Source organism: Chelonoidis abingdonii, chromosome 1, assembly GCF_003597395.2.
Source record: "Chelonoidis abingdonii isolate Lonesome George chromosome 1, CheloAbing_2.0, whole genome shotgun sequence".
Classification (NCBI taxonomy): Eukaryota; Metazoa; Chordata; order Testudines; family Testudinidae; genus Chelonoidis; species Chelonoidis abingdonii.
In genome coordinates, this window is record NC_133769.1 from 178,168,627 (window position 1) to 178,181,555 (window position 12,929).

The 12,929-nt window shown below is 41.3% G+C and overlaps 2 protein-coding genes across 5 annotated transcripts in view; both read right to left on the minus strand.

Moving 5' to 3' along the window:
* Nucleotides 1–12,929, minus strand: part of RCSD1 (RCSD domain containing 1) — a 368,022-nt gene that overhangs the window by 174,368 nt on the left and 180,725 nt on the right. The gene's annotated exons all lie outside the window — the stretch shown is intronic.
* POU2F1 (POU class 2 homeobox 1) overlaps nt 2,000–12,929 on the minus strand; it is a 211,536-nt gene continuing 200,606 nt past the window's right edge. For all 4 annotated transcript variants that reach the window (XM_075072991.1, XM_075072995.1, XM_032777410.2 and 1 more), the window contains one exon: nt 2,000–10,300. In XM_075072991.1, coding sequence (XP_074929092.1) covers nt 9,990–10,300 — 311 coding nt within the window. In that variant the 3' untranslated portion in view covers nt 2,000–9,989. The remainder of the gene's footprint in view (nt 10,301–12,929) is intronic.

Sequence of the window (12,929 nt, forward strand, 5' to 3'; positions counted from 1 at the left end):
TTGGGAAAGGAGAAGGAAGAGGTTAGTTCTTGGGGACAGAGTGGAGGATTAAACATTATTTTATCATCTATATAAAACTCTGGAGGGAAAAATTCCGCAGCAGATTAGAACAATTTTAAGGTAAATAACATTTTTGGCCTGAGCTATTTGACAATGTCTTGTTTGGTAGAGAGATGAAATAAGGCAGAGGGGGTGCTCCAGTCCTGGGGCAGAACAACTTAGTAGCACTAAGGAATCCCAACGGATATCACCCTCCCTACCCTCGCCCAGGTTGTTTCATTTCCTTCCTCAGATTTGTTTACCTTAAAGCACACCTTGTTTTCCACATCTTTTGTTCCAAGTGCTCTTATAATTGAGAAGTCATTTCTTCAATATCCCTATTATCTACCTATAAATCTATCTAGCTCTTTGAAAAGTCACACAATATTAATACCACTTTTACATAATGTCAGAACAACAATTCTATTAGTAAAGCTTTCAGTGACGTTCTGCAACCCGATTGGTTTCCGGAGGAAGAGTAGCTGGACAATTCATCTATTTTCCACCCTTTCCCTTTCTTCACAAGGGTTCGCCAGGTTCACTGATAAAACAACTCAACCCAATAGCACAATATATGACAATGTACATGGCTATTTTGGGGAGTAAAGAAAGGTTTCCTGGGTCCCCCATCTTTAGAAGAGAAAGACAACACATGCAAGATGTTGGAAGGGACTCTGACCTTGGTACCACTGCTTCCATATTTGAAGGGAAGAAACAGTTTTTCCTATTTCCAGCAGTAGCTGAGACCTAGGCTGCTGCATTGAGCAATCCCCATATGCAGTTTGTCCTCACAGAGCCAAAACATCCCTGTGCACAAAAAGGTGGCAACACCCATAGGAGACAAGATCCTTACAGAAAGGGACATCCACCCAAAGCACGAAAAAGGCCCAGCTTTTCCTCTTATCTGCTCTGACAACAGCAGAGCTGACGACTCATCAGTGCCTTTGGTTCCCTACCAAGTCATTGGAAGTTCCCCCATTCCAATGGAGCTCTGAGCTCCTTGGAAATTCAGCTCTTTAGATCCACACAACCACTCAAAAACTCACTCACTCACTCACCTCCTCATCTCCCCCCCACCACGCAGGGAAGTTGGAACAATGGAAGAGATGCCTTGAAGTCAGGATGGAAGAGGCTAGGAATCCCTCCCAAGTCATCACGACTTCCCTCAGTAGTTCCACCCCAAAGCCAAGACAAACACCATGAGAGGAATGCACCTTCCTCCTCCCCAAACAGCCCTCCCCCCAGACTGACTCACAGTATTTCGATCCTTTCAGGTACACCAGCCAGGTGTTAGGAGCAGGTTAACTTTCACTTCTCAGTTTGGTTTTTCTTTAGTAGTTTTTGGTCTAGACAGGATTAGCATTGCTATTAGAAAAGAAAGTGTTTAAAAAGTTTTCCACCTATTATCAAGCACTACAAGCCCTACATTCAGTAACAAGACAAGGGGGATAAAAGAAATTTGTTTCATTTTTTCTCTCTCAGTTAGATTAAGATGCAACAACTCTTCTCTCTTTCCCAAACTTAAATGCCATGGTCCCAATTCAGCCCTGGTGCAACACCACTGGCTAAAATGGATTTATACCTGGGCTGAATCTGACCCAATATATCCATCTCCTCTCCCCCAAGCTCCCAATATATACACACCTTGCCTAATCTTTAGATCCCTACAAGGGCCCTTACTATTCATAAGCAAAAGGCAGGGAGGGAGGGGAAAGCATGTGTGCACCTGAAGGACCCTGAACAGCCACCCAATCAGTAACCTGCATGCCATCATGTGCTGTGCTGCGCTGCAGATTAGACCACAGATAAACCAACCAAACAACAATCCCAAACCCAGGAGCAACAAAATGTTTCCTTTGGCAAGACAGATACAAGGAAAAAAATTCATGAGCAAGATTTTCCTTCTAACAGAGTCAACTCCCTTTGCTCCGTCCCCACCCAACATCCACCCACCCCCACCCAACCCTATAAAGTTGTAACCTATCAACAAGATCTCAAACAAATACATACAGCATAATCATGTTTATCAATCATAACAAACATCAGTTCAACTAAACTCTACAGCTAGAATTATCTCCACTATTTATAAAGTTTGTTTTTCTCTTCTGATTTTTCAGTTTAAAACCAGTTATGTGACAATGCTAAGCTATGCTGAGGTATTTTATGAAGGTGCCAGAAGCCAGCTGCTACTCACAAGCATTGTTCTCACAGCTCTGTGGTGCTACCTCTTACTGAAGAAGGGGGAGGGAAGGGCAGGAGTGGGACCCAGATTATTCCAGTTGGGGACCGTCCACTTATTCAGGGACAGGAACTGAAATGTCTCCCAAGGAGATTCACCCAAGCAAAGTATGCTTTGCAGGGAGTATTGGCATAAAGCCCAGAAGATGCTCCATGAACAGAAATTTAGTCAGAAAAGCCATGTCTGGTGTGTGTGACATACCTGACCACACCAATCTATTCTGTCAAACCACATACTTTCTCCTCCCCAAGGACAAAACTATCTGTAGTTCCACTGAAGTCTCTAAAACCCTCCAGATGGAGTCCCAAGGGAATGAATGAAAGAGTAGTCTGTTCATTCATGGTATGGGTATGCATATCAGAGAAAGAAAAAGGAGGACAGAGTTGGATTAGTACAAGTATGCAATTAGACTGACATCTGAATTGTACTGACTAGGGATGAAAGTAGGAATGTGTATACATACCAAACTGATAGGAAGAATACATGAAGGCTCAACTCTATTACCACCTTAATCATAGACAGGATAGAGTCACACAGGAAGCGGTAATTAGTCCATTTATCCTCCTCGTTGATGATGAAAATCAAAAGAGAACAATCATGTTTTTATATTGCACTGTCCGTATGTATAGTTATATGGGTGCATGCACGTGTATACACATTTCATTCCTTCCAATGCTCTTTGACGTATACTGTTTTTAGGTTTATGGAATCCGATCCTATTCTGAATGGGTGGCAATACATAAGATACTGAACATAACTTGCAAATCATGAGTCAAACAAACAACAGATTTGCATTAGATTAGAAAAAAGAGCAGACGACACTATATCCACATGCAATGCCTGTATCTTAACAATACACAAAAAGAAGGGTGGTTGTACCAAGGACATATGCATGTGAAATGCTCTGTAAGACAGGAGATCCATTGTCAAGTGCCTCAGGCACTCTATGATCTGATTCAACTCCCACTGGAGGCAAGGGAGACTCCTACTGACATCAGTGGGAGTTGATTTTGACTCCTCTAAGGAGCAGAACCAGTGCAACTGAACTTCCTGAACTATGAATTGTTTTAACAACTTTCTGGGTCATATTTTTGTAACAACTAGCTAACAGACCCAGAGCCGGCTGGTTAGAGATAGATAACTATATAATGGATGTATTCATCAACCAGTCAGATTCTTCCTTTGATAATGTCCAATCTATAAGAGAGAGTATATAAGACAGAACTAAATTTATTTTCAATATATATGTGTGTGTGTAGACACACGTAGATACAAACTTAAGATAATCCTATTCTTCCTCAAGACAGTAGAATTCAGTTTAATTGGCTCTAACACAGTTAAATGGACATGTTAAGAGTATACATTTGGGATTTTGCCCATAAGATAATTGGAAATGCAATTTTTTGAACCAAATGTCATCAATAGCTAGGATCTGATGTAGTATTTAGTCTGTCCCAAAGCCTCTATTTCCATTACAAAAAGAGCTCCTTTCTGACAATTTTGTAAAGTAAGGTTTCAAATTGGAAAGAGAACAATTTTATTTAGTAAAATATCAGGTGTTGACAATTAAGGTAAATTAGAAGTAGTTTTAATTGTGCCTCCATTATATGGCTCCAGCTACAATGGAGCTAAGATGTTCTGTTCTTTTATGAAAAAAATGGTTTTTGTTTTATTGAATGTTAGTTACTCTACTCCAAGAATATGCTTCACAGAAGACTTAGCACTTCTGCACTTTCAACACCTCAATCAGGAGGAAAAATGGAATCTGCTCCAGTGGTCTGCTGGGTACCTTCTACTTAAACCAACAGAGGAACAACAAAAATCTAACTCTTCAGTGATAACAGTAGCAGTAAACAGGATATCACTACCACTGACCTAATCATTTGTTACTGATGTGCAGGGAGAATTCTCTCAAGTTGTTTTGGTAACAGACACACTCCTCTGTTGCCTCCGGGCACAAGGAGAGTCTCTTATTCCTTTTTTATTTTTTTAAGTTGCCCAAGTTATTTTTGATGTTTAAGAAGTCCATTGGAAAGACACCACCCATAGATCCAAGTTACATTTTATTTTCATTTAATCTATAGACTAAAATAACCTCCTCCCATGCTGTACGGGGAAGAAGATCAAGAAAGGGATGAGGGTGGAGGGGCAGTGGAATGCTTAATCAACACAAATGGAAGGCCATTATAACATGAGCTCATATATTGTTCCTACTTCTGTTGAGATTAATATCAAGATTTGTTTCCCAAAAGGGGTAACAAATGATGAAATGCATTTCTAAGTAAGTTAGCATATATATTACATACATCCTGAATGTTTTCTTTAGAAATCTCTCCATTATGGCCATAACAGCCAGTTCACTTCCAGATGAAATTTAAAACTGTAATTTTTGAAGCCTACAAGGATATGCAGTTCAAATTAGTGAAGAGAATGTCTCCATTTCTGGGCTCTATCACAACCGTTAAAATCTGGTGGATGGTTTTATTAGTGACTTGAACACAGATGTCCAGTATTACCAGCAGAGCATTTTCATATGAGGACCCTCTACTTTCCATTGTATTCCCAAGTGTTATGGGCTTCATGGCAAAGTGGTTTTTGGGGTCTGATATGGCTTAATTAATTAATTTGTGTGACTTTACTTATTGAAGGCAGAGGATTTGTTTGAGTAGGCCTGGGGCAATGATGTGTTGTCAAGAGTCTTCTAATTAAAAAACAATTTTTAAAATGTAAACTATATTGTACTGAGGCTCTGAGTACGATACAAAATTATTATAAACCAGGATTTTTCTTATGTAAGGAGTATAGCTCAGTACTAACTGGTATAGGGCATGTGTATACATACACACATGAACATACACACACATGCATATTATATGTAGCATTCCTGCATATACACTAGGTAACAAGTCAGTAAAGAAACTAATACTTTAACTGGCTTAGGATTCCTCACAAAATTCACATTTGTCAGGAGACTCCATCTAAGGGTGAGTATGTGCATGTGTGTGAACAGCACATGAATCTTTCATCCCCTAACTACTGGGGCAGAGGTCAACTGGGTGGGTCAGATTTGTCTGAACCAAACCTGAATGAGTTCTCTATCAAAATTCACATGACCACTACCTTTTAAGACTTTTTCCTGAAGAAACATTTGTGTGTTTCCTCTTCTCCATATCTTTTTCGGGTAGGTGTTTATTTCTTGTGTTTCTTCATACATATGTCCCTCCGCGGGCCTAATATACAGATCCTAATTGTCCTTGGAGATGATAAAGTGAATTGGTCTGTCCTAGTAGTTTTACCTGCCATGAGATATGCTTGGAAATGAGAAAACAAGCCCAGACACCTACATATATGGAGTTTTATGGAGCTGTGGTAGAGAAAGATGCACTACATAACTTGCAATTTTCCCTTCCATGTACAAGGGCTTTAAGGAATTTCTTCTAGCCCTGCCAACAAAGCCTGATTTGATTTTATTTCAATTTAGTTATCTATGTGTGTGAAATTCTATTGAATTAAAAAATCTCAGAGATAATCCCATAGAACAACAAAGGAACAGTTTATTCACTAAGTGATGGATTTAAGACAAGGACTATGACATTTGTGGGCAAAACAAAACCATTTTTGCTAAGACATTTATATTGACTTGTATTTTTGGATTATAAAGAGTCAACTATTGTCCTTTGGGGTGAAAAAGTGACCTCACCTGCAAAATAATGCCCTCAGCCGCTGTTGGCTAATTTTTGAATCTGTGGGACAACACTTTTCCTCTCCAATCCTTAAATCTTCAGTCTCTAATTCTAAAAGTCCATATATCCCCAATCACTACTGAATCTCCTTGTAGACACTTCAGTTTCTGTTGCAGTCATGATTAAGATTTAAAACAGCAATTTCCACTACATTCCAATACCCGATCATTCATCCATCTCAAGTTCTGAAAGAGTGTGCATGCATAGTCTTACTGGGCAAATATAATGCCGCTGCAACCTCACCTCTGGGTTCTTCTCCTCTCTCCTTTAACTGAAATAGTAGAGGAGACCAACGTTCACAAGAGGAAACAAGACTACCAGTGAAGAGCAGGGTCCAGGCAGATCAACTGAACAAAAGGGCTACAATCAGACATTGACATGTTATGATAGGAAATAAAAACACACTGGGCTTGAGCCAAGGGGGGGGGGAAGTGGAGGGTGTGGTAGGATATGATAATCTACTGCCAGTTCCCTAGGGCAAAAAGAAGAGCATTTCAGCCAAACCTCCCTGGACATGTGGCTACTTAAAGTTTCCAGTTTCTTTCAGAAAAGACCACTAAGAAGCTCTCTGGAGTCTGGGCCCCTTAGAGGGTGATTGGGTAGCAGAGGATGAGGGAGGGAGGGAGAATTTAAGGTGCTCACACCAAAGCCATGTGACCAATGAAAAAGGAATCAGGAAAAATCAATTTGTTTATAATAAATAACCATCCAAGCTGCATTAGTGTTCCAGATATGTATGCATCACACCCTCCTCTCAACCACAAACCAACAAGAATGGTAAGTTGAAAATCATCCAGACGACCGATGGCACAGTCCCTTTGAACTGTGGAGAGAGGTTCTGATGCTGATTTAAGGCCCACGTTCTTTGTATTTCCTAGATAAATGCACAGGATGCACCCCACAGTCTCACATCCATCAGAAAACAGAGGATATAGTGGAGAGGATATCATCCAAATGCCCTTTAACAAAAAGGCTCTTGGTAAATTTTACTTTTACGAGTGTCTGAAGGTGACTGGGAATTTTCAGACCCAAGTGCAAGCATTGTAGCTTCAGCGTTTCCTGCCCTCTTACTTGGCTGACTACAAGTCCCATGGGACTGATATTTCCTTTGGTCGAAACTACAGTCAATGCTATGGTCTCTAGACCAACATAGTGGGTAACCAGCATCTCCTCTTCCACTTCTCCCTCCCTGAATCATACCCATCTATACCTTTTACTGCTCCAAAGCTGTTACGCTATGGGCAATTTATACTCTATATTATTCATAGCCCTAAAATCTTCTGCACAGACTGAAGCCACAGAGACTTCAGTCACACCAGAATATTTAGATTTATTTAACTGGTAGGGTGGAGAAGTGGGGGACCACTTGGATTAGTAATCACCTGACATTGCCATTCTATTTACACACCAAACAAACAAACAAACAAACAAAACCTATTTAAAAAAATCAAGTTAAGAGTCTGCCCCAAGGATATACAAATTATCAATCCCCCCCTAAAAAAGATTAAAACAAGCAGCAACTTTTATATAAAATTAATAAAAAACAAGACAAATGAAAAAGAAATTGTCAGTAGCATCTATCGCCTCTCTGCGTCTGAACTGCACTTATACAAACTAGTCCATTAGTACAGCAGCTTGCTAGAAATTGACTTTGGTTCAAGCTTAGTTTTAAAAAACAAAACAAAAAAAAAAAAATCAAAGAACACATTAAAGATGGTGGACGGACATTTGTTAGTTTCCCTGCTTGCAGTTCACTAGTTTTGAAATCTCATGGATAATTATTTTAAATAATCTGTGAAACAGGAAGGTGGAGAGAGAGTCAGACGTGAACAGAGAAAAACATGAGGGGAAGAAGAGATAAGAGTTTCTGCCATTTGAGTATAAATATAAATCCCACACACTTGGGTCACAGACCCAAAACTGTATGTTGGGTTTAAGTTCCTGTCTTATTGATCTCAGGTGGTGAGAGATTCCAAGATCTCTCCTGATGATCAGCAAAAGTGAACAGAACGGCTCCCTGGTGACATCCCCATCCCCTTCCAAAAAAACCAAACCAAATCCAGAGGGGGCGCTTGTGACACCCTCCCTAGCTGAGTGTAAATGTGTTTTAAACACATGGCAGAAACTTTTAAATCCAACAGGAATGAAAAGTTCAAAGTGAACGGCATTGCAGCGATCCAGTCTTCTCTTCAGAAATCTTTTTGGTTCAAAAACTCGATTGATATATTAAAGAATATACATCACTAACCTCTGGAAACCCACTATTCTTCCTCATCCATTCTGATAAGCTCTCTGTTCTCAAATGCTCCTTGCTATGTGGATTGGAAACAACCCTGGAAACACAGCTATGTCAGCAAGCCAACACTGAGTCTCTAGTCCAAGATGCTTATTGCCATTTTCATCAAGGTAGCAACATCACTCTTCAGAGACCACACGAGAACACCAAGATGTGTGCAAAGTTCCAGTGTTGACTAGATTGGTGCTATTTCCCACATCAGGCTGGACAATTCCAGCTGATTGGTCACTGTCTCCTATTTCCAAAGCACCAAGCAAGGTGGTGGTGAAGAAACCTACAAGCTATTTCGAACAGAACAAAGGCGCAAGGAAGCCAACAGTGCTTTCTTACGGTTGTGTTGGCATGAAATTGGCAGCAACTTCTGTCCCAATAGATCTGACATCTATCCCTGTAGATAGAAGCACTTTACAATGGAATACTGTTCCAGTGCAGCTCCCTGTACACAACAAAAAACATGCAAAGGAATATTCCTTTGATTAGAGAAGCCAGTTTCACCTTTCAAAATCCTGTACCAAGTTAGTTGGTAGAAAGCTTGGACTGTGGATGCCTTTAGATATTAGCGATATTGGCGTCCTCAGGTAACTTTGCATTTCTAGGATTTTTTTTTTTTTTTTTTTTTAAAGGGGCAAAATCCTAACAATACAGTAGAACCACCAAAACAGGTGTCTGAAATAGTCTGGGCTCTAAGTGCCAAATCCTGCTCTCTGAAGTCAATACGAGCAATGCACATGCAATTTAGAGCAAAATTTGGCTCTTTAGCCTAAGTAGTTGGGTGAAGGAGAGCTGCAGTACAGAAGTTATCTCTACGTCCCTCACCACAAAAGCACAGACTAGCCTGGAGGTTTGCACACAACTTGCTGCTTCTACACCGAGATTCCTGCAAAAGTGGTGAAAATGATCTCTCCTGATACCTTTGTATAAGTCTCTGTAAAACAAGTTCAAGGATGAGGAAACTGAGAATGCTCCCAGGAGATTAGGACAGAAAGCCTCCTTATGTTCCCCTCTCTCTCTCCCCCCCTCCTCATGGCATGGGAGCTCACTGAAAACAATCCAGGCGCAAAGACAAATGTGTCCAAACCATATATATAAAAATAATAATAATAATAATCATAATAACAACAACCATAATAATAATAGAGATACACCAGTAATACAGGCCTGCCTAAATTGTACCAGTTAAGAAAGGAACCCCCAACACGATTGATACGATTATAAACACCTTGTATGACATAACGGCCTGTACAACAGACCTATAAAATGATAATTAAAAAAAAAAAAAAAAAAGATATTTAGACCAAAAGAACTAAGAAATCCCCTTCCTATGTCTGAGTTGATAACCCACCTTAACTTGTTGTGACTGCTGGAAATGATAAGTAGTCCTTTCACTTTTTTTTTTTTTTGTTTTTGTTTTTTTGTTTTTTTACATTTTTGGTTAGAAAGCTCTCCGATCCATGAAGTGATCCTGAAAAGACAGTGTTTATTATAAAATTAGGCAAATGTCTGTCCCAGCTTTAAATCCTTCCTGTTTTGTTTTTATATTTTCCGTCTCTCTCCCTTGTCCCCAGCAACATGGTGAGAGGAAGCCGATCATATTTTTCAGTTTATAAACCCAGCTGGCAGCCAATCCCACTGCAGAGTGAAACAGGCTGGTGGTAGCACAGCTCAGCCCGGCTCACTGTGCCTTGGAGGCAGTAGTGGTGGTGGAAGTGGCCCCACTGGCAGAGGCCACTGTGAAGAGAGAGTTCTGGATGGACTCAGCTGAGGTGGAGGTGGCATGAAGGCTGGCGACTGGTCCAGAGGCCCCTGCGGAGGCGGCAGCTGCAGAGACCAAGCTAACTGGGTTGCTGGTGAGCAAAGAAAGGTTCTGAGGGTTCAGGAACAATGGGGCAGTGACGATGTTAGGAGTACCTCCAGCATTGGCAAACACTAAGTTCCCAGTTGCATCCAGTGATGTTATTGGAAGAGAACCACCAGATGCAAGAGCTAAAAAGGGAGAAAAGTGCAGGGAAGAGAACATTAGCATTAACAGCACAGAGCAATGCAGCAAAGTGCAACAGAACTTTAGTTTTCCCTCCTATGAGCAAAACCTTCTTTTCATGACTAAAGATTCATTCCTCTTACTTCAACTCAACAAAAAAAGATTCACAAATCAGTTGAAAATGGAATTTGGCATTATTGAGGCTGGCAGCACTAAGCACATAAGAGAGGTTCCTCTCACAATCCCAAAGAATAGAGAAGGGTCGAAAAGAAGTTTTTTGCTATTCATTCTTACCTATATCTCCCTGACACATTTCTCTATATAAGGGTAATCCAGAGTTTGTTTTTAACAAGATATGTCACATAAAAGAAAAGAATAGATGTTATGAAATATTTTAATGCATTATATAGTGTAAAATCCTAACTCATTTTCAAACTATCCGCAAAAAACTGCTTTTATCTGCTTCTGAAAAACCAGGATCTGTTCTACATTAACTGTTTGTTGTCAACCTCATGCAGCTGAGGGTATGTCTACACTACAGGATTATTCCAATTTCACATAAACCGTTTTGTAAAACAGATTGTATAAAGTTGAGTACACACGGCCACACAAAGCACAATAATTTGGCGGTGTGCGTCCATGTACCGAGGCCAGTGTCGATTTCTAGAGCATTGCACCGTGGGTAGCTATCCCGACGGATCGCCAGGGGTGCCTGTAGGCTCAAAAATTAGAGACACCAGAGTCATTACCTTGGCAGATGGTTACAGAACAGCCTGGGTAACCATCTTCATCATAGCAACTGGGCTCATTCAGCCCCCCCGCCCCCCCCCCCCGCCCCAGCCGCCCTTTCATGTCTAAAGAAAAAGAATCTGTACTGCCCTGGACTATACATAGCAGCGGAGGCTGGCTCCTCTTCCTGCCACTGTTAATGTACTACCTGGACTATCATTTGACAGCTGGAGGCGCCTCCCGCCTCATTTTATCTCCATAAGAAGTCAGTGTTTGTTATTCCTCATCGATTATTACTTCATCACACAAACATGAGTAGGGGGACACACTGCAACGGCTTTTATGATGTAGCCCAGACGAGGTGGGGGGAGGAGGGAAGCAACGGTGAGTTGTTGCAGCGGGCACCCCCTAGAATGGCATGCAACTCATCATTTCTGTGGGATCTGACATGGAGCGGCCTGTGCTCTCCTGGTTCTCTGGTACACTGGTCTCATAGTACACATTGCGCCCTATTTTCTAGGCAAATACTCAATTTCTAGAATTATACTTGGCCTATTTGGAAAGTAAACATCTAACCTAAATGCGAGAATAGGATGTACTAAATAGTGAGGGTGGGAGTGCATGACGATAGACTGTTCTACTACATTCAAAGAAGGGAACTAAAGTGGCATCCCATTTTCTCTTGTCTCTGTGTTGTTACAGTTCTACTTTTGTCGAACCACTTGGGGGTCATAGACCAATGCCATCAGGGCATCCTGCCTCGCAACGACTAGTAGATCTTTGTCCCGCGCTCCAGACCTTCTAAAATCATGATCAATCAGAGCAGCGTGTCCATGAAAGAAAGTACTGGAAGAAGCCGCAAAGAACTTCAGTCCAGAAGCTTGCAACTAGATGAAGGGCCCAGCACCCATTATTAATTGACATTCCTTAAGGAAAAGGACAAAAAAGTGCTTTGTTAAGACAAAGCTGAACAAAGACCCATTGACTACACAAGAGTTGCTCTGTAACAAATCGATCACAACATGACTTCTAGATTTACTCAACCTTGGTCTGCGTAGTCTGTTACACGATTTCCCTGTCCTTTTATTAAAACACCAACAGCTAATGGATAATGTCCACTTATACAGGAAATGGGTGATCCATGCTGCCTCAACAGAATAGAGAATTTAACACAGGAGTGATAGAAAACTATCATAGGACAAAATGAACTGAAGATTATTGACATATCCCAACTTACTTTTTATCATCATGAGTTGGCGATCTCAACCTGCATCTTTTGTTGCTGGGCATGCCCCACCGCACTGCGGCCGACCTGTAGAGGTTATACATGGCAGACAGGACAGACACCAGAGAGATTCCTGTGGCGGAAGGGATCTGATACGAACGACTGTAACTAGCTCATTTCTTATTACTCGAATCAGGCTGGTCAGGGCCAACTGCCCATAACTCTGCAAAATCAGGAGCGAAACGATTGCGTGGTCCCCCACAGGGTTAACAATTGCACTGTACGCCAATATAACAACGTCATCGGTTTACAGAATTGACTCGGTAACTCATGCATGTGCTACCTTGCAAGGAAATGAATGCTGCTGTTGTAGCACTGCGTTACCGTCTCTGTCAGCCCAGCCAATCCTAGTACACATACTTGGTGACCCAGTGACAAAAGGTATCACACGGCATTTTTGTTCTACATGGTCTGCCATGCTATGGGCGTTCTGCAGGGCAATCCAGGGGAAAGGGCGCGAAATGATTGTCTGCCGTTGCTTTCACGGAGCGGAAGGAAGACCAGTGACGACATTTACCCAGAATCACCCACGACACTGTTTTTGCCACCATCATGGCATTGGGACTCAATCCAGATTCCAGTGGGCGGGGAGACTGCGGAACTTATGGATAGGCTTCGGC